Raw genomic sequence first — 26310 nt, forward strand, 5'->3', positions numbered from 1 at the left:
TTAGTTAAGATACAACTTTTTATTCAATGACCTTTTCTATTCGTAATATTTTTTGGATTAAAACTACGTTTGAACCGATGTCCTATCTCGTACCGTTCTCGAGCTACAGTCGTCTCGATGCATAGCGCGTTCCGCTATCTTTGCCCCCCTCCCCCCAAGTTCTCGACCACCTGAAAAGTAGGCGACATGCGTATTTTTTATCATCACAGTCCATATTACAACTATCAGCAAAGATATTTAATATTACTTCTTTGCGACATTCACAAATTAATTCTACTTTCGGTTAAAAAACTACACGAAAAGTCAATTTTTACACATTTTATACAATACCTTGTTTATTTATAGAGATACGACCTCGTACCCAATAACCATTATTGTTGTCCACATTTTTAGAATTCCAACGACGTTTTAACCGATGTTCTATCTTTTACCGTTTTTGAACTATCAGCATTTTAACGCATAGCGCAAACCGCCATGTTTGTCCCCTCCCCCCCACCTTATCGACCACTTTTGAAATAGGCGACATACGTAATTTTGATCACCACAGTCCATATTACAATAATCAGCAATAACATTGCGTACTACTTTCATGCATGCTCAAACCCCCTCAGCTCCTGGACTATAATGCCCGGTCACAGATCGGGAGCCAATCAGAGCTTGGATAATCAAATCACCAGTTCCGGCTGATTGGTTTCCCGCCTTGCCGCGACAATTGACAGCTGACACGACGCGTGCTGTAGTGTAATTAAACATCTAGACAAGCGCAGGTGAGTTCAACTTGTAACTAAGCAATCGGAAATTTCAACTAAGATCAAGTAACCTTTTAAACCTAGTTTCATGACCCTTAAACTAAAACATTCACCACTAGCCTACTTAATCGCACGTAATTAAATTACCACGCTTATTTTTTAAAACTATGAAATCAAGTTGAACTTGATATGTGAAACTGGCAGTGTAACAGTTATATAAAAGATTGTTGTACACATTTAGCTTACTAAATTACTATCACGCTTTGGTCGGTACTTGTATTTGGCGACCGTAAATGGACATATTGGCGTATAATTGAGACGAGAGAGGTTTCGAGGCATTCCTAATTGCCCAATCGTAGTTTATGTTTCAAAAAACAAGTGTTCAAGTAGTGAAGCAATGTGTTTCTTGTTATTCCACTTTTGAAAACAATCAACATTTACCCAAACTGTCACTTGTTAGCACTGACGTATTTCACACCTCGTCTGTGACTACAGAGAAAGTGTAAACATTAACTTTAAGTTAAACGGAAAAGTTATGTTCGAACCCGGAGCAGGAGGGTTTGCGAGAGTGAAAATTGGAAAAGGAAAGGTGTTGGCAATAGTGTTAGAATTTAATTTAAAATCAATGATTCTTTATTATGTGTGATTAAGTTGAACTACTATTTCGATTTTGAGTTGTTATTATTATGAGTTCAGGATTAAAATTTGTTCTGAAATACTTATGGATTTTTAATACGTTAGATTATATTTATCAACATTACTAAACGTTTATAACTCAAAACGTTGACATAAATAAACGAAAAAAGGAATAAAATATCCTTTCAATCGTCCATTGCTTACAGTATGTTTTTCTTTTGAATCGTAAGACAATCAAGTCATCCGTGAATTTTATTTCATACTTACTACCAGCTGTACGAACAATTAAAATCCAATATTTTGGTATCTAGGCAACACAGTTAATTCGAATTCAAAATTTAGCAGTCGTATTGGTATTTTCTTTTAAAATTATAGTGAAATTGTCCTCATGGCGAGAAAAACATCGAAGGCAGCGGTCATGGTGGTGGACGCAATACGAAGCTTACGTGCCAACAATGGATTTACTCCACGGGAAATCCTGAATTACGTACATGAAAACTACAAGGTAAATAGTAATACGGCTCGTTGTGTCTTGACTGCCCTCAGGCGAGGGGAGGAGTATGGTCTGTTGAGAAGAGAGAGAGGAAGGTACGCCCTCAAGGTGGCGGTGACAAGTCCCATCCTCCCCATGGACCATGTCGAAGGGGAAGGTAGTGAAGATTGCGGCTGTGGGAAAAGACATGGAAGTCGACATAGAAGAAGTAGAAGTAAAAAAAGTAAGGGACGAAGCCTCTGCAAAGCAAGGGGACTAAGCCGTAGAAGAAGGCACACCCGAAGGAGAAGTCACAGAAGGAAATCTAGCCATAGAAGGAGTTCTTGTAAAAGGGTGAGTCGGAGAAGAAGGTCAATTAGGAGAAGGTCGGTGAAGAGGACAAGATCATGTGTACCTGGAGGTAGAAGAAGGTCAATTAGAAGAAGATCGGTGAAGAGGACGAGATCATGTACATCTGGAGGTAGAAGAAGGTCAGTTAGAAGACGGAGGTCGATGCGGAAGACGAAATCATGTTCACCTGGAGGTAGAAGAAGTAGGAGAAGAAGTAGCAAAAGAAGGATGAGTAGAAGAATCCGCAGGAAAAGTAGGAGTAGTAGACGATGCGCACCAAAGGCCAGGAGAGTAAGGAGGATGAGAAGAAGAATCGGCAAGTCTAAGAGAAGGGCAAAGTGCAGATGTTGATGTATTTGAGATTGTGTAATACCCTTCTGTTTTGTATTGGTCTACATGTTGAACAGTAAATTATCCTCATTCTACTATAATTTCTTTATTTTTTATTTTGACTTACTAACTATATAGAACTAACTATAATAGAGGTATGGTAACTAAAAGGTAGCCAAAGAGAAATATATATATATATTTTTAATTAGATGTTTAATGTCTCAAATGACGATTTCTCTTCCTACAATTTGCATTTGACATTGTACATTTGTAGCTTGATTGTCTATTATCTGCGTCGTCTTGGAAGTGACCTGAAAGCAGTCAATTGAAAGCTCATTGATAGGATGCTATAGAGGGGGTGGGGTGGCTTAAACGCATAGAGTTAACGTGCAAATTGTAACAAAAATTACCGGTACTATCTACAAAAGACTAATTTGAGCTAACGAAAGCCAAACTCATATCGGAGCATAACAAATAATACATTTACCAACTCATTTTATTGCGTCTCTGTACCTTTGGATTTTTTTACATTTTTCAAGGGAACGGACTAAACCCTGATCTAGTTGCCATCTAACTTTGACCATTTGTTCGCACAGTAAATAATTGATTGATATTCCAATGACAAGGCGCACACGGGTCTAGAAACGATTCCACTTGGAATCAAACTAGTGATATAATAGTACCGTAGGCTTACTGTATAGTTTACTGATAGTATCTATACATTAATAGGGAAGCATGTTCCTTTAAAACCTTTTCTCTCAGCTCGTGTGCATCGCAGGGGATATCTACGCATACTGTTTGAAAGATATTTTCCTGTAGACGTGCAGAATCCCGTTATAAATTAAAATCGCTTATTCCCTATAGGGGAAATTCACTAATAGGCTCGAAAATAAGCACAAAATGGGTTGCCATGCTGGTGACGAAATAACAACAAAATATAAACAGAAAATCAAAACAAATGGAAGAAATTACAATCACATGTTTTATTTACAGCGGGGGTGAAATGGAGTAGCCTGTATTTAACATAGTACCTGGGGACCGAGCTTTGCTCGGGAAAAATCATTAGTTTACTCTGAAAGCAGTTTAGTATTGCAGATACATTAATCCACTCCCAAACTCCACACTGATCACCTTTACTACTTCCCTCACCACTCCCTACATTGTGGACCTGTTTGGCCTCCTTCCCTATACCATTTTAGAATTGCAGATACATAAATGCCACAGACAGTTCCCACACTCTGCACTGCTAGCCTTACTACTTCCTTCACCATTTCCTACGTTATGGACCTGATTTCCTCCCTTCTCATAGCATTTTAGGATTTAGATACCCTAATCTAATCCCCATTAACAATTCCCACACTCCAGACTCCTCACCTTTACTACCTACTTCCTCCACCACTTCCTACGTCGCAGACCTGTTTCCCTTCCTTCCAACGGCATTTTAGGATTGCAGATACCTTAATATAATAATCATAAACAGTTCCCACACTCTGGACTGCTAACCTTTACTACTTCCTTCGCCACTTCCTACGTTGCGGACCTGTTTCCCTCCCTTCCGACGATATTTTAGGATCGCAGATACCCTAATCTAATCTTCATTAACAGTTCCCACACTCCGGACTGCTGGCCTTTACTACATCCTTCACCACTTCATACGTCGCGGACCTGTTTCCCTCCCTTCCTATAGCATTTTAGGATTTAATTTTCCTGTACCTTAATCTAATCCTTAAAAACAGTTCCCACACTCCGGACAGCACGCCTTTACTACTTCCTTCACCACTTCCTAGGTCGCGGACCTGTTTCCCTTCCTTAACATAGCATTTTAAGATTGTAGATACCTCAATCTAATCGTCATTAACAGTTCCCACACTCCGGACTGTCCACCTTTACTACTTCCTTCACCACTTCATACGTCTCAGACCTTTTCTCTCCCTTCCCATAGCATCATAGGATTGCAGATACCTTAATCTAATCGTCATAAACAGTACCCACACTCATCCGGACAGCACGCCTTGACTACTTCAATCACCACTTCCTACGTCGCCGACCTGTTTCCCTCCCTTCCCATGGCATTTTAGGTTTGCAGATACTTTAATCTAATCGTCATAAACAGTTCCCACACTCCGGACTGCTTGCCTGTACGACTTCCTTCACCACTTCCTACGTCGCGGACCTGTTTCCCTCCCTTCCTATAGCATTTTAGGATTTAATTTTCCTATACCTTAATCTAATCCTTATTAACAGTTCCCACACTCCACACTGCTAGCCTTTACTACAATCATAGATAAAAAAAGTCCTGCAGCAATGTATCGAGTAATCTTCAGTATAATCTTTGCTCAACAGTAACAATTGATGTTTTTCTTTTTGTACTGTATTTTGTAATTGCTAGTATACTGTGGATAGACTACTTCATGGACTACTTACAAGTCTTTTGTTTACTTTTTCCTTGTTATTCAATTCAACCAACACGGTTACTTACCAACCCATAAGACTAATGTTAAAAAAATGTGACTTTCAGTTTCATTTTTCTACGTAATTAGATTTTTGTTGGCAGTTGTAACTGTAGTAAACTCGTTTTTAGGCCAAAATAATCTATTTACAACATTTGAAGAAAATCGTCGGAGCCGTTTTCGAGATCTTGGTACAAGCAAGCAAGCAAGCATACATACATACAAGCAAACATTGCTCGTATTAGAGTATAGGATTTTTGGTCGAGTTTTCGACCACTGGACGACCACTAGTTAATATAAATCTCCAAATGCAATTTCATCTATCAGAGTCATATTTCGTCTATATTTGCTAACAATACAAGCTACGTTGGTATACAACGTAAGTCATATAGTAGTTGGTTTTAGTTACACCGTGTTAAATATAATCAAAGCACTTTTCATAAATGATGGATTTGAAAAACTCCTTCATTTTCTAACTGCAATACTGAAGCTGTGCCTGATTTGCCTATCATCGCAGCGGCAGGCACTACACAAGGGAGCTATCCAACAGGCTTACTACAATAGAAAACTTACTCTCAAGCTAGGCATATTTTTCCGGTATGATATTTATGTAGCTACTAGCTGTAACCCGCGGGCTTTGCCCCGTTTAACTTCTTAATTTTCAAGATTATCTCGTTCGCATGGCTCAACCACGTCCTGGTTGAAGTTTGTTCGCTACGCTCACTCACCTTTAGGTTGGAGCTCGTTCGCTACGCTCACTCACCTTTAGGTTGGAGCTCGTTCGCTACGCTCACTCACCTTTAGGTTGGAGCTCGTTCGCTGCGCTCACTTGCCTTCAGGTTAGCTCGTTCGCTACGCTAACTCGCCTCCAGGTTGAAGTTCGTTCGCTACGCTCACTCACCTTTTGGTTGCAAATTAGCTGTTGTCATAAATGTAAAAGAAATAATAGTGCTGCACCCTGTTGGTAATTTTTGTAACTTTAATGCTATTGAACATCACAGAACAGAACCAACTTGTTTAATTGAAACAGCTGTTAAGATTCAATAATTTCATTTCTCATAAGGTTAACATGGGAAACTCCAGAGCCACTGGGGCGGAGCCCGAAAGGATTTTTGAAATAAGAATATGCCTATATGTTAATCGGGAATGTGAGCTATCATCATGCCAAATTTCAGCCCAATCCGACCAGTATTTTTCGCGTTCACTTGTCACAAACTTACATCCATACATCCATCCATACATCCATACATCCAAACTTTCTCATTTATAATATTAGTAGGATAGCTGTGAACATACAACTGTCTATAATTCCATGCTAGTGTACATTAGTACATTAATAAAAAAAATCAGTTAACTGTTTGTCCTACGAAAGACTACCTACTACACAAGGTTTCTTGTTATTTATTGAGAAATAATAGTAATAAAATCGGAAGAAATAAATACTACTCATTAACTTTTTTAGTGCTACCTAGCATAATCACTCTTTAAAATGGTCTTTACTTGATTGATCCTGGCTAATGAAACAGCTGATCTTAGTCAGTAACAAAGCTACTTAGATCATCTCACTACTACTCATACAATCATCCTTCACTCATATTTGGGTTTATACGCACCTTAGTGGTGTCCACATCTCAATGATTAATTGACAATAATAATTTGTAACGAGCTACATTTTTACTATAATCCTTTAATATTACGGTAGTAAAACAATTACAAAGCTGTATCAGTATTACAATTAATTATTATCGTCATACAGGAACATAAATCATAGGTGTTTAACATTGCTCGTGAACCAGCTGAACAATTTGAATCCAATAACTATTTGGATAATCTGAACGATTTGCAGACGACAATTTATCTCGCTCGGGTGGCGAGGTAGGGTTAATGTAGGGTTTGGTGGGGGTGGGGAAAGGGGTGGAAGGGAACCAATAGTTGGGAGGGGGGGGGGGTTTAGGTACCCAGGTGTGTACGAATGATTGTATCACAATTCCTACAGCATTTATCCTTATGTCTCGACAGTACAATACATCTATGTTATATTGAGGATATATCCCAGTTCATTTGGAATTGATCCTGACTTATCTCGCGATTAAGTCGTCTCGTGGATTATCACAAAAGGTCATATTACAGTGAATAGTTGTAAAATAAATTACACATTGTAAACTATGGACTTTTAAGACGTCTGTAGGAATGTGTAAAACTGTTACAGGTTAGAGCAAAGCGTCTTGATGTGAAGGTGGAATAGTATTGTTTGCACACGGAACTGTAAACGCTACTTTACAGTACGGTAGGCCTAACGTAGGGTCGGGGTTTAGTTGGTCTAGTGGTTAAGTAGAGGGATAATCCCACAATTGCCAAAAACGTGATATGAAATGATGTCGTGATTTTCTAGGTCTAGTGTGAAGTAATGTGGACTAGAGCCTAGGATGTATGGATGGGACATAGCCATATGTTTGTACGCAGTGTGGTTGGCAAACGTCAGAGAGAAGCTAACGTATTCAGTTGTAGATTGGTCACAGGGCGACGCGTAATTGGTCCCAGATTGGATTAGGGTCAAGTGTCAGATTAGGGCTGGTCCAGCGCAGCGACAAGTTAGCCGTAAATCTGTTCGTATTTCCCTTCACACTTTATTTCCGGCACATACAGGAATACTTAGTATTTTGTATACCAACACATCGTAATCCATCGTAATCATATATTTTAATATCTATTTTAATGTTAACCAAACATTTAATTTAAAAAATATTTTTGATTTTGCCAAATGACACATCTTTTATGCGACTTTGTCTAATGCACACTGGTCCTTATCCTTATTTCAATTGTTTCAATCAAGTAATTGTTTATTTCAGTTTAAATATATCGAAATGTTGTATGACTCATGCGTTTATTAAAATACAGCCACCCCTATTGGAAAAATAATACTTTTCCTTACATTTTATAGTTGTTTCGAGTCAATGATATTTTCCTTATCATCTAAATAATTCTCTAGCCAATACATACACATATATTATAATATGTGATCGTTATTTCGCGTTCATTAGTATGTTTAAAAATGTTTAAATTTTAGTAAATTATTTAATTCGTAATCTGTCTGACCTTTACGTTATTCAGTAATATTTTTACACATTTGTCAGTATTGCATATGTGAGTAAATCTGTAAATTACACAGGGATAGATTTGAGAGAATCAACGAAAACTAATCGAAATACATCAACTGAGAATTTAGCCATTTGCATTTCAGTTGTGATTTGTTATTTACTTGACTTTATTGGTTAAACCTTTTCTTTGAAATGGTGACCAAACGAAAGTAGGTATTTTAAGCCAATTATGAATGGAGATGAGTGTAGGATGAGTGGCGCGATCTTTCATACTAATCAAATACATACTTTTATTTCTACACGGCTCGGACAAAAAGTGAAATATTGTACTATTCAACACAAACAACCGTTTAAAGCTGTTGATGGACGTGAAAACCACTAAAATGATTTAAATGTTTAGCTAAACCCCCCTCCCCCCCCCCCCCCAACGTGTATGTTTGTTCAACAGTTAGCCACAGACTGTTATAATGTTTGTTTACCAGCTTTGCTGTGTACACGTGAATGTTGGCCACTACCAACAAACACTGATTTGACATTGTAAACGATGTGGAAACTCTTTGAACCACAATCTGGTTACTTGTACATGTGATTTTAGCGAATTTCCCTATAGGGAAGTAGCTATTACCGTAGGTCTCATGGTAAGACTTAGGCCCGGGACCGATTTACTTTTTCATTTTGATGTCCCCAGAGGCCAAAAACACCATTCGTTCAAATTTTTATATATGTATATATATATAGATTTATATATATATGTGTCCGTGAACACGATAACTTGAGTAATTTTTATCCGATTTTGATGAAATTTGGTTTGAAGGTGTAAGGCGGGATAAACTTGAATGAGTTCGCGATCCAGCATGATCGGACCATGGGAACAGGGTTTTATGGGGGGTTTTATGGGGTAAAAATTGGTTTTTCTCACTTTTGACCCTCAAAACACAAAATTTCCCAATTTTTCTCTAAACCTTCTTAAAGAGCTTAAAAAACAAACAATTCAGTAAATCAAAGTGTTTTTGTACGGTTATTGGTTACGGAGAAAACTAAAAAAATTGTAAATTGAAAATTCCCATGTTATTCTTATGGAGAATATTGTAAAATGTTGTAGTTTGCTTGTTTATGGATATCTTTTGATCGAACTTGGCAAATATATTCATTTTCTACTAAGCAATAATTATTTTACTTAAAACACACACTTAATTAGTTTCCTTGTAGCAGCAAACCTAGGTACTCGTTAAACCTAATGTCATTTAAATAGATCGATTGAAAATCAATTCAGCCAAATGGAAATTCGCTTAGACGGCAGGTTTGCTGCGCGGCGGGGGTATTATGATATATTTTCTTCTAGTCGTGAGCAGATGTGTTGTTAGCTGAGTATAGTTGTGCTCGCTTGGAAATGAAATGTGGTCGCAATTTCATAGAACAGTATTAACAGTATTAATCTATGAGTCACCGGTTCGAGCCTGAGCAAAACAGAAACTTTATGATGGTTTGCAACAGGACCCAGCTGACATTGAACTATAGGTTTTTCATAAATTAATATCCCTGGCTAAATAAATAGCTTGATTTAGTCAGTAACAAAGCTACAGATGATTTTACCCCTACAGTAATCTTGCATTCATTAGAACCTTATTATAAATTATGTTAGTCAATGGTTATGAGTTTCCGTCTTTAAAGTAATATTAACTTATCTATTTTGGTGAGCTTGTGACCCTTTCTTTCTTCTTAATTAATCCCTTAAAACTATTATGCACTAACATTATACTGTAAACTAACCGACAGCAGATTTGTACGATAAAATATGATCAAATAGGTACATGATCAAATAGGCCTACAGTTATATTTATAGAGTAAGGATTACTAAAAAGGTGCTGTAAATCACTGAACAGAAAAAAAATAGTAATGGATTTGTTAACAACAAAAGTCTACAGCCGAGAGCATTTAGTTCTCGCCTTCAAATCCGAAGGTCGTTGGCTCAATTCTATACGAGATCGTTTCCAGACAAAGACAAAATTACCATTTTTAATCTGGCCATTACTGAGCTATCTAAAAAAAGGTTCTCTTTTAAGATAGCAACAAGAACAGGCATTGGACCTTTCCACTATAATAAAGTAAAATAAATAGTTCTAGGCATACACAACATAAAAATGTTGTCATGTAAAAAAATATACTGAAATTATTACGCCTCATTTTGAGAATGTATACTTGTGCTTGCCAGGTATTAAAAACAAAGATTAAACTGTTTCATTTTGTGCAAAACCAACATTTCATAATAAATAATGTATTCTCGTGGATTTGACTTCATAGTGTATAAATTCAAACCAACGTAGACCTATAAAGAGTTACAGTATTGTTGTAGTTTGTTCCTGGTGTATGGGCCAAGAGGAACAGAGGTCAAGACGTTTGTATATTCAATGACGGACAAGTTCAATCAGTACAAACAAGAGCAATAACATTCCCTCCATCCCAACACTCTCCCCAGTCCAACATCTCACTCTAGTACTGCTACTGCTGACCTAGGATCAACTAGTTACAACTTCATGTTGAGTTTGTTTTAATATTTCATCTCGACACCCTCATTTCGTTAACTCAATACCACTGTTTTCTAAGGTTAAAATAAAAAAAATACCTAAAGCACGCTGCTGAATCACGAACAACGCGAAAATAGCAAGAATTTATCATCGATTTTGCCTGAAACCTCAACAGTAACAGTAGATTTCTACGGTTTATCCCTAGTATTGATCTCATTTATCAATATAATTTATTCAGACACAGAAAATCGTTACATCAACGAAATGTCAATACTTAAGATTTATATGTGGAGTCAAAGAGGTGCTTTATATCCACACCCACTTTTCAATGATCTATTTTATTTGGATATAAGGGAATGATAAAATTTGTGTTAGAACAAATCGTGGCAGTGAAAATATTTTTATAGAAGCAAATTATAAAACCGAATCAACATTGTAGGTAGCTAGGATGTTAAATTATATTTTAGAAAACTACCGGTCTAGTAGTTATAGCTTAGAATACCTAATTAATACGTTTACAGGGATGCCTCAACTTAGTTACAAAATTAACCATTTTTCTATACCTTAAAAATCCTTTTAGTCACCAAACTTTCCTAGGTGTCATGTTTTATCTCTGAGTCTACACACGAGGCATACTCTGGTGTTCTTTTGCCCCTGAGGTCAAAGACTACATTGTAACTATTATTATGTAGATAAGGCTAGTAACGTGAGCAAGCATACATCACCAAGCTGATCTTTCTGTCTCTAAATATGTCTCTTTCCTTCCTATCTCTTCACCTACACGTATGCAACTAACTGTCCTTAATGACAAAGTAAACGACTAGGCTTCAAAACTTTAACTCCCTTCAACGTTTTAAAATGAACATTAACTAACATTAGGTATGTTATAAACCGCTATATTGTGGTAATCTGGTATTATGGTATAGTATGGTGGGGTTAGGACTATTTTAATCTCTTTTTACAAAACCAATTGTATTTAAGAACCATTTGTTGAGAAACATATCAAAACCTGGACTTTTAACTACATCAACCTTTGACATTAGATTCAACATGTATTGAGATGTAATTTCCTTGAGCTTGTTTTTAGGTTAAACGTCTATTTGCAGTTTAATCAGATAAGTGTAAGCTATAGTTATGCATTTCTTTTAAATGTTAGGATTAAACTGTAATGTGATAGGATAACACCTAATTGGCATTTTTTTATGAAGACCAACTGTAAAAGTGGTGCACTTCTACCTGTAGAACCACATTTCCCACAACACGAGTCGTGTTAAATATTTGGGCAAGTGTGAGTTTACGGTGAGGCAGTAAAAAGACACCTTCTGTTGAATGCTGCAGAAACCTTCAGCATACAAAACAATGGTGTGTTACTTACAATCCACTTCTTGTTGTTGTTCTTGCTATTGCCTTAGTGAATGTGTGATTAAATTTATAGAAACTAATCCTTCATGTACTTGAACTTTTAAGTAAATTGAAAGTAACTCGGCTAACAAGTATCTTGTAGAAGCAATAAAATGTGGAGCCTTTCCTATACTTGGATCGTAATTAATACAAATTGTTTACAAAACTACTCATTATAGTGTAAATATGACATTAAACCACAGCAAAACTGCTTGTTAACTCTTACTTAGTAAGAAAACATTTCTGGTAAAATATATCATAAAATATATATTATTCTAATTCATTTGTGTTTATTATTCGTGTTACACTGTGTTTTCCTACCATAGATATTTGTTGTTGCAATATTTAAACTCATTAATGTCAAAAGACTTCATTAATTGAACTTGAATTTTTTGTTGGTTTGGCGAAGTGCATCAAACTTTCTTCAAATTAGCAAAATAGATTGAATGGTTGAAACGTCAGTATGCCTTGCAGCGTATCTATGATGAACTTTACAGAGTAATTAGCTCTTCACTTGATATTACTATTATGAATCAATATTAGTCAACAGGTTTGTTTATAATAGCAAATCGATATAAATATTATTTTGGAAGTAAACTGAGAAATAAGTACTATACACATATTTCTTGATTTTTGTGTTGGTTGTAGCTTCCCATTAATAGAACAAACACTAAATTATGAAGTATTGAACTATTACACATTAAATAGTCCTCATTTTACATGCTATGATTATTTATTTAATAAACATTCTACATTATTCTACATATATTCTGCAGTGAATAGTTTCAAGAAAAGCCTATTAAACGGTAGCTTTGTTTTCTTTGAGTTAAAATCTAGCAATTGATGGTCCTGATAGATAGGATGTCTCGTGAAGCTGCTGCAGTCAATGATGAACCAGGGTTTTGACTGTTAGCTTACAGTAAGCATAAAAAATGCTAAGTACAAAAACCGATAAAGCAATTATTTACACCATAAAAATTATTAATTTATGCCACACATAAAGTATGTTTTTGAAACATTCTCCATTATAATATAAAAATTATTTTAAGGTTTCCAAATTCAGAAACCTTAAACAAATTATTGTGATTGGAAACTACTTTCAAATAATGTTTGTGAATATTGAAATTCATGGTCAGAGCTCATGTATGCACAAATTTATCAGCAAATATGAGTCAAACCCAAATAAAACTCACTATAAAATTGGAACTGAAAAGACAAAGTCTGTAATGGCACTAAAACCATTATGAATTAGCCAAGGATTGTTGTAAGGGCAGCAAAGTTACTGGTTTCGTCAGTAAGGATGAACTATAACCAAGGACATGATTGCCACAACCAGTGCGAGAATAAAAGCGATGACCATCATTTGAGTGTCAGGCGGTGAGAGGAGACGAGAGAGCGCCCAGCAGGACGTGTCGATGTTGCAGGAATGGAAGATCTGGGTCCGAGGATTACCTGGCTCGTCTGGCATCTCTGCCGACTGGAATTCTGGCTCACACTCACATTCTCCTGACAAAACATCGGACAATTACAAATCGATTCTAAATCTCTAAATTTTTTACATCAAAGCAGAAGGTACTGCCACACAACTAACTTAAGACAAGAGTAAGTTTGTGCCATTTTAAAATTCTTTTAAAGAAGATTCCTTGAAGGGGCAAAGTTTAAAAAGGTTTTGCAAGTTATTTCTATATCGTCCATACTTTTTCTCTGAATGTATTCGTAAGCCAAGAGTTTTTTTCCAAAATGGTTAGTATATCATTTCAAGAAAGGTGCAACAAGCTTTCAAGACTGCTCAAAGGTTTTGTCTTTTGAAAATATTATTTTCCTAGCCCAAACTATAACATAGGAAGTGCGTTTGAATTTGAAGCACACTATCATTGAGTGTCCCTTGGAGTTTAAAGTAAACTGCCATGATTTGAAGTGTCAGGTTTCATTAAAACAGAATTTTGTGACAAAACATGGGTACATTCGATTACTTAATCACATTATAATACTCTTGATTGACATTGTCACACAAGAGACAACCTCAGAAGGAAGTACACAAAAGAAAACATATTCTTGCAAAAGCGCTAGAAAGGCGATAAACAAAGTCCATCAGAATGTGTGTATACTAACATTATTAGTGCGGTCGACATGTCTAAACATGAAAATTGAGATTTTTCAATGTTAAGCAATGGTGAAGAAGAAGAAGAAGAATTCCCGTCATCAACACTCAAAGTGTTAATAATATGAAATATCCTCAAACTTGTCGTTTAACATTGTCAAAACATCACCAACCAGAAACATTGCTGAGTGCCCCACGATGACAATCCAGATACGCCATCCTACTGCTGGAGTAAGGGAAGCAGTCCGGTTCTAGATCAGCGTGAGCCAGATGCTGAAGATCCTCTTCGTCCAAACAGCTGTTCATGTCAGTACATTGGTTGCTGGCCACATCGTACACAACGTCTGGCATGCCTCGTCTTTTGCTAGGCAGACACGCTGGGACAGGCTCACAAACTCTGGATGCTTTGTTGAAGAAACTCCGCAGCCCGAAGTACTTCATGTGACAGTCAACCATTTTGCAGTTGTTCAGAGCATCTTCGTCATAGGAGTTGCAGGGTGGACTTTCTACAATGTAGCCTGGGAAGCCTCTGACCATGCTGCATCTACAAAAATACAATTCTGGTGTTCATTCTTCATAGTTTGATGTGTGAATTAAATATAGTTTTACTAAGCGTGCTGGGCAAAACATATTTTTGAAGATGTTATACAAATTTTATTGATGACTAGCTGTTGTACCCGTGCTTTGCAACGGGAAGAGAACACATAATAGAAACATTTTAAAATCTTTACATCTGTTGCGTATACTAGTTACATATCCACCAAGGCTTTTAGAAACAAAATTCAACTTTCATGGCCTTAATAGAAACGTTTAAGTTATAACTTTTAAATCTGGTTAGTAGTGGATACCACCATTTTGGTTTTGAATAATTTTAAATCTTGTGTAGGCTGATATGAGAAAAACTGACCAAATCTTTGAATAAAACTTTCACATACATGATTTACCTTAATCTCCCTTAATTACATACTTTTTTCTTTATTTTTGACATTTTAAATTTCAACTTTGAAGTTGCAAAAATACTAATTATTAAATTTAAATGAACATGTTTTTAATTTCACTCTTCTTCGTATTAAATCACCAATCCTTCCATCTTCAGTTTCTTCACTCACAATAAATCATTAGCAAAACTAAGTCAGCTGTTATAAACTTAGAAATATTGTTGTGCCTTATCAATAGTCTTTTGAAATATTAAAGAAACTATATATATACTATAACAAAATTTAAACAAAAAATTAAGCATTAAGGACAGAAGACAAAAGTAATAAGATTATCAAAGCATCAAGGACTAAAAAATGTAATAGCAAATACAGTATGTTTCATTGCATCTCTGATTCTACTCTACAAAAATATCAACAATCAACTTAATATACAAACCAGTTCTTTTAATCAGTTCCATAGTTATTTATCAAATAAAGTAAATGGGAACTGAAAGCTATGTTAACATAAAATAAGTGTATTTTGTATTACCATTTGATAATTAAATATACTTACACATATACAAACGATTTTAGAACACAAAAATCAACGACGAACAATTTGCTTATTGATGATATTCTTTAGTTTAATTTAAGCATAGGTTTAGCAAAACACAATAACTAAATTTACCTAAATATACTGGTATATATAAAAATAAAAAAAATGTTATGTGCAAGTTATGTTAAGTTAATCTAACACATGTTAAGCAGCTCAAATTTATTTAAAGTAGCCTCTAAATTCATACAAAACATCTATACATTTTAATTGTCTTACTGTTTCCATGACAATATATCAATAACATAATTTTCATAACACTTTAAAATCGAAAGCAGAGCCATTATTTTTATTTCTATAATCATTGACATAGTTTTTGAATAAATGATCTTTGAATTTTTTTTTTATTAAATAAACCAACCACATAATTAATTGTCCAAAATATTATATTTAATTTCATTAGATCAGCTGTCTTAAATTGTAAAATATGCAATTTGACAGTTCTTGTTTATTTTGAAATGTCAAAGCAAATGTAAACATTGTGAGTATTCTCATTGCAGCCATGGTGACCAATCAATATTTACTTTTAAAATCCTCACCTCAGAACTTTTAAAGCCAAAGGGGCAAAACCCACGGTCAGTATTGAAGTGTGAATAGTCCTATAATGGTCCTTGGTATTGTAACTATATTTTTGTAAAATTTAAGCCAGGTTGTTTCAGTAGTTGTCGCACCTATTAGTAATACACATACAGACAGACACCATTAGATTTTTATATAATAGTATAGATTAGCCAACATATACATGACTCAATTTTTTTTAGTAACACCTAAAAAGATATACCTCCTCCTGCATCGCCAAGAGCAGATGATTATAACCCGGTAATTTCTTATTTCCTTGTAATGTGTGATCATTTAGTGTGTAAAGTGTTTGTAAAAGGTTCTGATTAGATTTTTTAGTGAAATCCTAGAAAATATTGTCAGCACAAAGCATGTAATAAAGATACACTTCACAATTGTTTTGTTATGATGACCTGATACAGTCCAAATAATAGTTCTGTAGCTACAAAAATGTGGTTTTAATCACAGCTATTTCTTAGTAGTGTCAAATTATAATTTTAACTACTCTCTATTAAAGAAAAAAAAAACTGTTGCTGAAGATCTTGTTCTCTGGGTCTTATCTATATAAAGCTCAAATACCACTGACTCATTCATTCACTCACTCACTCACTCATCACGAAATCTCAGAAACCATAAGACCTAGGAACCTGAAACTTGGCAGGCATCTTCCTTTTGGGTAGTAGACGCTCACTAAGAAAGGATTTTACCCTCCGACCTCTGGGCTCCGCCTCAGTGGCTCTGGAGTTTCCCATGTTAACCTTATGGGAAATGGAATTAATGAATCTTAACAGCTGTTTCAATTAAACAAGTTGGTTCTGTTCTATGATGTTCAATAGCATTAAAGTTACAAGGATTACCAACAGGGTGCAGCACTATTATTTCTTTTACATTTATGACAACAGCTAATTTGCAACCAAAAGGTGAGTGAGCGTAGTGAACGAACTTCAACCCGGAGGCGAGTTAGCGTAGCGAACGAGCTAACCTGAAGGCAAGTGAGCGCAGCGAACGAGCTCCAACCTAAAGGTGAGTGAGCGTTGCGAACGAGCTCCAACCTAAAGGTGAGTGAGCCTGGCGAACGAACGTCAACCAGGACGTGATTGAGCCATGCGAACGAGATCATCTTGAAAATTAAGAAGTTAAACGGGGCAAAGCCTGCGGGTTACAGCTAATTGTACATAAAGACAGATAAACCTATGACCAAAACGTAACCACCCCATGGGTGATGAAGACTTTTAAAGCGGAATGACAAATTAATTTATCTTTCATCTAAAAAATCCTTCAAAGTAAAAGGTATTTATCTGATGTTTCATTTACGTGTTTCTTTCATTGCAAATAGCAATGGCAAAACTCTTAACACAAGACTGTGCCAAAACAAAATAATTAAAACCACGCAATTATTGATCGTATTGATAGCCAATTGATCTTACTTGACGTTTTGTTCGCTGAGAGCCGTGTCGAAGGCTATGTGTTGTAGCGCCTCCTTTGACCGGTTACATGACGACATGTAATGCACTCCCAGCAGACATTCTCCTCGTCTGTTGTAGGGGTAGAGTGTCGGGTGGATGAGAGTGAAGTTCTGGTCCACGTTAGGCTCTACTATTCTTGTCTCTGGGATGAGGTGGATGTTGGTACAGTCAGTTTGTCCTCCTGGGAAGTCCTCACAGCACTGGACCATGCTCACTTGTACCTGAAACCATGTTCATTAACAGTTTTTTTTTACTTTATTTTCACAAGGGATCTTCTAACTTCTTACAGTTTTAATAATGGTAATTTCTCAAGTAAAATTTATTGCTGTAATTTAAACCTGTAATCGAACAATTCTGTAGTTGAAGTTAGGAAAGTGCCTTTGGTAATGTAATATTTGGGGTTAAATTGTAAAGAAAAAGTGTTTGGGGATGTTTTCCATGAAGGCGGAATGTGTTAATTTATTTAAACATTAATTGTCTTGCTTACCACCAAAAGTTTGTAATATATTTAAGAAGGTCAGTGTATTCAATATGAATATCAATTTGTGAGATGTGGTAGTGTGGGGTGTTTTAGACAAGAATCTCATAGAGGAGCCCAAGGTTCTTTAGCTTTTGTGTATATGTAAGGTGAAGTTTTTTTTTTTCAAATTGAAGTTGAATGTTCATCTTAACTCATAAGTAATATTATAGCTCTTTTCATGCTGCTATTTGCATTTTATTCTTTGCAATTTTGTCTTTGAGTTAAGACTATGTCAAATGGTCTGTTCTAAAGAGAGTGTTTGACTTTGATTTCTATGGTACCTATGTCTCTAAAATAATTGTGATTGAACTTAGGGGAGCCATTATAGGTTAGCCCATGTTACAGTAACCATGTCTGACGATTCCATAGTTAAGTGTAAACCGTACATAAAAACAAATCAAATAGATCTAAAACAAAAAGCGATTTTGTACGTAATTTGACACCCATCCATTCCCATGTAGTCAGTTTTAGGATAAAAAGAAAATTGTCCTACTGAGTCTCCTTTATAGGAGTTTGATGTCTATTACTGATTTAACTCCCATAATAAGCAAAACTGATAAGGTCAGCGTATTGAAAACATTAGCATTCCTTGTATCATAAAAGTTAATCATACAGAGTATCTCACTCATTTATGTTCTATTTGAAAAAAATTGGCTACAGCATTGCTGGTCCATATAGATGGGATTTCCACTCCGGTATCTAAACATTAACGGTTTACCAAGCTTTAAATATAATACCTGTAAAAGCAATCACATAATAAGAAGCATTCTTTGGTACACACCTCTGCCGCTTCATTCCCCTTGTTAACCACAGTTACGAAGAAGTGGATTCCAATGTGACCTTTGATAAGCGGAAGCAAACCTGCATCCACAATCTCCACACATTGTGAAGCACCCCGCACAAACTGTACTGCACTTAACAACACTACAGCCAATAGTACACCCATATCCTCAGGTTTAAAAAACAAAAATTTAAATTACATAACGGTTTCTTCAAAATATTTTTGTTGGATGGAAGTGGTTATTGTTTACAAATTATACATACATATGATGTTGATAATTGACATGTTTAAGTTAGCAAATTAAACTCCATGAAAACACATGATTAGTAAAATTTCAGTACCTAAGTAAATAAATAAAGAAAATTCTATGATACAAAAAAATTTATTTTGGTTTATTATTTTATCTGTCTTATGATTGTCTAAGTTGATATTATCCTCACTTAACCATGGTTAATGTCACAGAAAATCAGGGTTGAACAAAGAAAAACTATTTTGCAGCAGTTTCGTTGTGGTCTTGCATAGATTAGGACTATATTAGGTTCTCAAACCTTCTTCAAAACTAGTACTGTAAAAAATCTGTTTCTTTCTCTTTCAACCAAAACGGCCATTTAAATGAAAAATAGAGATAAAAAGTATCAAATATCATTTTGACAACTCTACCATGAAACAGAGAGGCTCAATTAAATCAATTAGACCAATTAACCTCTAATTATATCTGGTTTCAGCTGCCGATCCCGTCAGGAGGCTGGAGTGGTGTCCTGAATGCTACTGTGTTCAGAAACAAATGCCCTCAAGCCAACAACGAGAAGGAACTGCTAGAGCTGCAGCAGAGAATCGAGAGGAATGAAGATGTCGAGGACTGTTTGCATTTGAATATTTACACGCCTCGGGTAAATGTTTTAAAAGAAAATTTAGTGGATCATTAGTATATTTTGAATATGGATTGAGATTAGCTGGCTTACCTGAGGAAATTCAGGTGCTGATTACACAATATCAGTGTTTGGTTTTTTAATGTATTTTTATTGTGTATCTATCAGGGAGCCAGCTGGTCTAGTGGTTAGAGCGCGGGCCCAGAGGTCCTGGGTTGAAATCCCGCCGAATCATCAATGGATTTTATCTAAGTGATAATGCCGAAACCCATAGATCTATCCTGGGTGTAATGTGAAAAACAATCCAGGGCTCGTGCCTAGCGTCCTAGGAAAAAAATTGTGTATCTATTATGAGTACCTGGCCTCTAATTGTTACAGATAACCTAGCTAAGCTCACTGATGTATCCATCCTTAGGGAGGAACTGCTGGAAGTTGCTTATCTAAAGTTTTACGGTATTTCTTTTGTGAGTTCGTTTGAACCACAGACTGACACAAGCAGATTTCTCATTCTATAAAGCTTGTTCTTTATGCCTGTTCATGTTTGGTGACTGTGCCAACCAAATTTAGTGTTTTTTTATTTTAGGATTAATGTTATGATTTTACTTTACATTTTGGCTGTGACAAATGAGAATTAGCTACTGTTTCTGTTAAATACTGTTCTATGAAATGGCAACCATACAAAGTAGGTATTTTAGAGTGTAGGATGAGTGGCGCGATCTTGTAGTCTTGTTAGTGACTAAGGCCGACATTCCTTAGACACAGCTGTTAATTAATAGCCCATACAGCTAATGGCAACTAAGGGACCTACAGTTTAGTGGAATCCGAACCACATTTTTGCCTTGGTAATTATGAATTGGTCTAATTATCAGGATAGTACTGCAGATAGTCGTAGTACTCACCCGTGCGGACGTTAATCCACACTGGGGAGTATCGCATCCACAGTGCATGCCTATAAATATCCACAATTCGTGACCTCCTAGTAGCTAGATTACAGACGACGCCACCCGTCCCAGTCTTCATATAATTCATAATAATTTTATCTTCTAATTACGGTATCTGTTTATTTATTTCAAATATGGTATTAAAATAACAGAAAAAATGTTACGGTAGAAAAACATGCTCCTGTAGGCATTAGACTAAAAATGACAAATCTACTAAGGGACGTTTAGTTAGGGTTTTGATTGAATAAACTCGATAAACTTATCTATCTATATTATTAAAAGAATTTGTTGGATATTTGTATTCAGCAACTCGACCCCTAAATATTTATTTTCATTGGCATATTGGGTATCAATTTAAACCTCTTATCCTCTAGATGTGCCTTTTGCAGGTTGGGATGATATCCCGTGAAAGCCCTTCATCCTATAGGCTTTTACAATCTCAGAGTTTGTGCTGAATTCTATTGTCAATAATCTGAACTTTTAAAAAATGTACATTTGTTTACACCAAAACAGATGGCCATGTACAATTTTGTTTACAACCATACGAAAATGGTGTTATCGTTACAGTTGATGATGTTTTAGTGAATTCAAGTAAAATATTGTAATGCTATTTGTATAAAATGTAAAGAAAAAATCACTTACGTTAGATCTTGTGTTTTCATGGTATGTTTCATTAGTATTTTGTAATTTTCCTAAGATGCCTTGAAGAGAGCAGAAGAAAATTGTAAATTAATTCAAATATATCACAAATTTTGTACGCCAGCTGCTAGTAGCAAAAAAAAAAAAAAAAAAAAAAAAAAAACACGTACTTTGCTTAGTCTGCAGGTTTTTCTACATCAGGGTTATTTTATTTTCCATGTGTTTTGAAATGCAAATGAATTATTTACTTGAATATAATTTACCTATTCATCTTTACTTTACTCCAGGTTCCTCTCAACAATACTTGCAGCACGTACTTGCCTGTCATGTTCTACATCCACGGAGGAAGTTTTCGAGTTGGGTCTGCCAGAGATTTTCTTCCTGATTTCTTTCTGGAGGAAGACATAGTCCTAGTTGTGATTCAATATCGCCTGGGACCTTTAGGTATGTAACCTAGTAATCAAATTGTTTGTTAATAAATTACAGACTAACTTTAACATTTGAACAGATGAATTTGAAATGAATGAATGAAGGTTGTTTATAAGGCTTAGATGAATTAAAATTAAATTAAACATACAGTAGATAGTTTCCCCATGTTAATCTTTTGTAAAAGAATATTCCATAATTGATATTTCCTGGGGTTAGTACTTGTGTCTTTTATTTATCATTTGCATTGGTGTAGTTAGTAGTTTTAGTTTACAATTTAGTATGTGACCATCATACTAATACACATATTCATTAAACATAGGCTACATAGTTCATTTTGTGAGAATCCATATAGTCACAAAAAAAATGTTCGAAGAACATACTACTGTACTAGTACTGTGGTTAAATAAATTAAATCAATCAAATAAACACAAATTTTGGTTTGATTAAAAATCATGGAAAAGTAAAAACACACTCTAGAAATTAAAACAAAGTTTGTCAGAAAATGAAAAGGAGGTATGTTATATGTTAACAGAGTTGAAAAGGACATTTAAAACACTGACTTGACTTATCTTTCAACACTTTTGGCCAGGTGTAACGAGCTCCTTTCAATATAATGTGTGTTTGACTCACTTGCATTCATTTTCTTGGACTTGAAGTAATATAATTACATCACTAACAAAAACAATCATTAGATGGACTAAAATAAAGCTGTAGTTAAAAACCATTAAGTAAACTGAGTATTTTATGTGAATATTATTTTTTATTACAAAATAAACCAAAACCGGCGACATTAATACTATATTTACACAGCATCCCAATAGTCAGAAAGTACCTTCATTGGATGAAATGAAATGAAAAAATCTTTATTTATTCAGGCAAAGAAATATGCCTTTTCTTTTTACACTTTTCTTACACTTAACCTGGCTCAATGAAAAGTGTGTCTGAGTGGATAGGGGTTTGACTGGCATTACTTGATTTTGAATGCCCAAAATGATTAAAAAATGTTAAAAGCAAATAAAAAAATAGCGTTTTAAAATGAACAATTTTTATTGTTGATTTAAGTTTTAATTTACCTGAGACTTTAACTTGCTTGTAAATTTATTAACGTATTTGTATTTCTCGTAGGTTTTCTGTCGTTTGGAACCGAGGAAGCCCCTGGAAACATGGGTCTGCATGATCAGCTGATGGCGCTTCACTGGACCAATCGTCATGTGAATCAGTTCTGCGGGGATCCTCGTCAAGTCACCATCTTCGGACAGAGTTCCGGAGCTGCTGGCGTCACACTACTCATGGCCAGTCCTTTAGTGACTCCTGGTGTGTATAAACACATCTGTTTCCTCTGCTTATATAACCCAGTAACCTTGTTAAAAAATCAGGGTCTACCTTGCATGAAATGGGGTAGTAGGTTTCTTTTTTTTATGTTGTTTGTAATGATACCGAGATGCTAAATCCAAATTTTCGACCTCAGCGACCTTCCGGATCACCTCCAAAAAGCTTAAAAATCGGCGGAATTTCGCACTATTTTTACGTTTGTCCAATTTTGACCCTGAAGCATCACTTTTTCATAAAGAACAACCATAACCATTTTTAAAGTATATTAAATTACCTACCATATAAGACCAAAATGGTTATTACAGGCCTAATAGTTTTCAAGATATGACTCCGCAAACAACGGCTAAAATTACCAAATTTTGAATTTTTTTAAAGTTTGGCTAACGTTAACCCTAAAGCATAACTTTATCGTTATTTTTCATTAAAACAACCATAATTACTTTGAAACTGCATTAAATTACTCACAATTTAAGACCAAAATGGTGATTATAGGCCTAACACATTGAGATGCCTCTTCAAGGTTCATAAAATTAATGTTTGTATTTTAAGATTCAACTTTCAAGCTACCTATTCAATTTGGTCAAGTTTTATAAAAGAACCATAATAAGAAATAAACAAATTTATTTCATTTCGAGTACAGATTGTGTTATAACAATTTATTTTTAAATGGAAATAAATCTATTGTATCTATGTTCATAAACACACACGTACATTGTTACAATAAATGGTTCTCGGGTATAGAACACAGGCCTGTAACGAATTTATTTATTCTTACGTAATTTTGATTTTAAATTAAACTGTTTACAACATAGAAATACCTAATAATGGCTTAAATCCTATGATTTTGAATACAGATATGGCTTTTGTAATAGCATATAGAGTGTATAAAAGGATTACAATTGTATTTTTTCCAAATAAACCCCATTTAAGGGGTTAAAAACATTATGTAAATTAACTAATTTGGCCTAACAATTTTTCTGTCTTATACTTTGAAATGCTTAAAATTGGCTTAAATATTATAATTTTAAATACAATTATGGATTTTATAATTGCATGTAAAGAGTGTATAAAATAAAGACAACAATAAGATATAAAAATAAAGCTCATTTAATAGGTGAAAAACATTACGTAAACATTGATTTTGCGTAACAGATTGTCTGATTTCAACTTTAAAATGGCAAAAAGCTTAAATTTAATAATTTTGAATAGGATTATGGTATTTTAAATTACACAAAGAGTATATAAATGGAATACAATTCTAACTTTGACAAAAAAATCATATTTAATGAGTGAAAAACATTACGTAAACAAAATACTGAAATTATTTTTGCTAACATTTTACTTTATTTGTTTATTTTCTTACAGTTTATATATTTTTAACGCTTGAAAATGCTTCATTACACTAGAGGACTATATACTTAATGGTATAAAACCAATTGAGACTATAAAAAGTCAATAGTTTGCTTCATAATTCAAAAACAAAGTAAGATTTACAAGAATTTAAGCGAGTTTTGTTGTGCAAACTATACATTAATTGTTAATATTTTTCAAATTAATCACAATTGACTTTTTAAAACCTCATATATCAAAAGAGTACTAGTTGGAGCAAGGTAAGAAACCAAAAAATACCAATAAAAACCTATAGTTTACGCAGGCATTAAGTTTTAACACAGGAAAGAGCTAAAGACCACCCACATAGTGCCAAGGGGACTTATGGACACCTGTGGTCACTATTACCTACCAACAACCATGATATGACTCATGATAACATATAGTTTTTTTGGTCAGATATTGAATTATATACATCCTGCAGTTAATCCCATACTGATGGGTTGAGGCGTTCAAAAGTTATAGGACTTTGAAATTTCAAATTGAGACAACCTTTTTCACCCAAAAAATCATATTATTAGTCTTATTTTCAATTAAATTCTCAAAATTTGTTACAATTCGTCCTCTTGATTTAATTCTTAAAGGTATAGCATACCTAAAGGTTGTTTAATGAGTGAAAATTTAAAAACGTACGTTTTCATGTCCCTGGCCTTTTACTTCGTAGATACTGGATTTGTACTTTATTATTATGTGCTTTAATATTTTTTGGTACGGGGGCAACATGTTACACACATTTATTTGGTTTTCAATAGGTTTTAGGTATTTTTTTCGTATTTTTAAAGTCTCGAAATTCACGACCATGACGTGTCCCTAGGGTACATTTTCCAACTTTCACGCTGTTTTTAGACTAATTATTCATGCCGAAATATATAAAGCCATATTTTTATGTCATCAATAGTTATTAAACTTACAAAAAAGGAGCATATTATAATTTTATTGTCATTGCAAACTGACTACCATGACAAAATAAGTCTGTCCCTCCATTTGGCGTCACGACCATTTGGGAAAAATTTTCAACTTTGGAGCACGACAGTGGCAAGCCTGGCGTCAATTGTGTCAGTTCGTTTTAGAGACTAGTTCGGGGTGTACGTCAAGTTTTTTGTGCCAGTCGTTTTGTGTTGAAAGAAGTAGTTACAAGATTAATAAAGGTAAGTTTGTGTTTTTTGTAATTTTGGTGTGTCCATGACCGTACGTAGCCATTTGATGAAGTAGACGTGGTGTTAATTTTTGTTGATATGATATTTCAATTGCTACATTAACCTAGAAATCCACTTTGTATCCTCGAACATGAGGTGCAGGGCTACCGCTAGAACAGAGCCAAATAACACGTAATGTCACAACCAAAGTTTCACGACCACCGCGGATTTTTTCACGACCAATCCAGCCTTATGGATTATACTGTGTTTGGTCGTGACAATAACTTAAATATTATTCTTAATTGAACAGTTTAGTTCAATTGAAACACATATTTTTATTATAACTAACAATATAATTGAAGGATTGTTTAGAAATATTTATATTATTCCAGACAATTCACGACCATACCACTTGTCCCTGACCATCGCGTTTATGATTTCTATCATACAAATTTCAAAAATTAAAATATCATCATATTTCAATGTTATATACACAAAAGAAGCACACCTCTATAAAAACATTACGATTTTTCGGGACTCAGGTAAGTTTTTTCTGAGTTATACAAACTTAAAAAGATTTTATTGTTTTTTTCAATTTTTTGAGTTT

The 26310-nt window shown here is 34.8% G+C and overlaps 2 protein-coding genes across 2 annotated transcripts in view; one reads left to right on the plus strand and one right to left on the minus strand.

Annotated features, from left to right (window-relative positions):
* Positions 1 to 26310, plus strand: part of LOC129000443 (glutactin-like) — a 52755-nt gene that overhangs the window by 11899 nt on the left and 14546 nt on the right. The window contains exons 2-4 of the mRNA XM_054427407.1: positions 19694 to 19858; positions 21705 to 21861; positions 22972 to 23160. Of these exons, the coding sequence (XP_054283382.1) occupies positions 19694 to 19858; positions 21705 to 21861; positions 22972 to 23160 (511 nt within the window). The remainder of the gene's footprint in view (positions 1 to 19693; positions 19859 to 21704; positions 21862 to 22971; positions 23161 to 26310) is intronic.
* LOC128999797 (uncharacterized) lies at positions 13207 to 19221 on the minus strand. The gene is made up of 4 exons (XM_054426477.1): positions 18969 to 19221; positions 17629 to 17888; positions 14287 to 14657; positions 13207 to 13518 (listed from the first exon to the last, which is right to left on the minus strand). The coding sequence occupies exons 1-4, from the start codon at positions 19131 to 19133 to the stop codon at positions 13304 to 13306; spliced, it is 1011 nt and encodes a 336-aa protein (XP_054282452.1). The 5' UTR covers positions 19134 to 19221; the 3' UTR covers positions 13207 to 13303.

The sequence above is a fragment of the Macrosteles quadrilineatus genome, unplaced genomic scaffold (genome assembly GCF_028750875.1).
Source record: "Macrosteles quadrilineatus isolate MER2022 unplaced genomic scaffold, UCM_ALF_1.0 Scaffold_8__2_contigs__length_117827958, whole genome shotgun sequence".
Lineage (NCBI taxonomy): Eukaryota > Metazoa > Arthropoda > Insecta > Hemiptera > Cicadellidae > Macrosteles > Macrosteles quadrilineatus.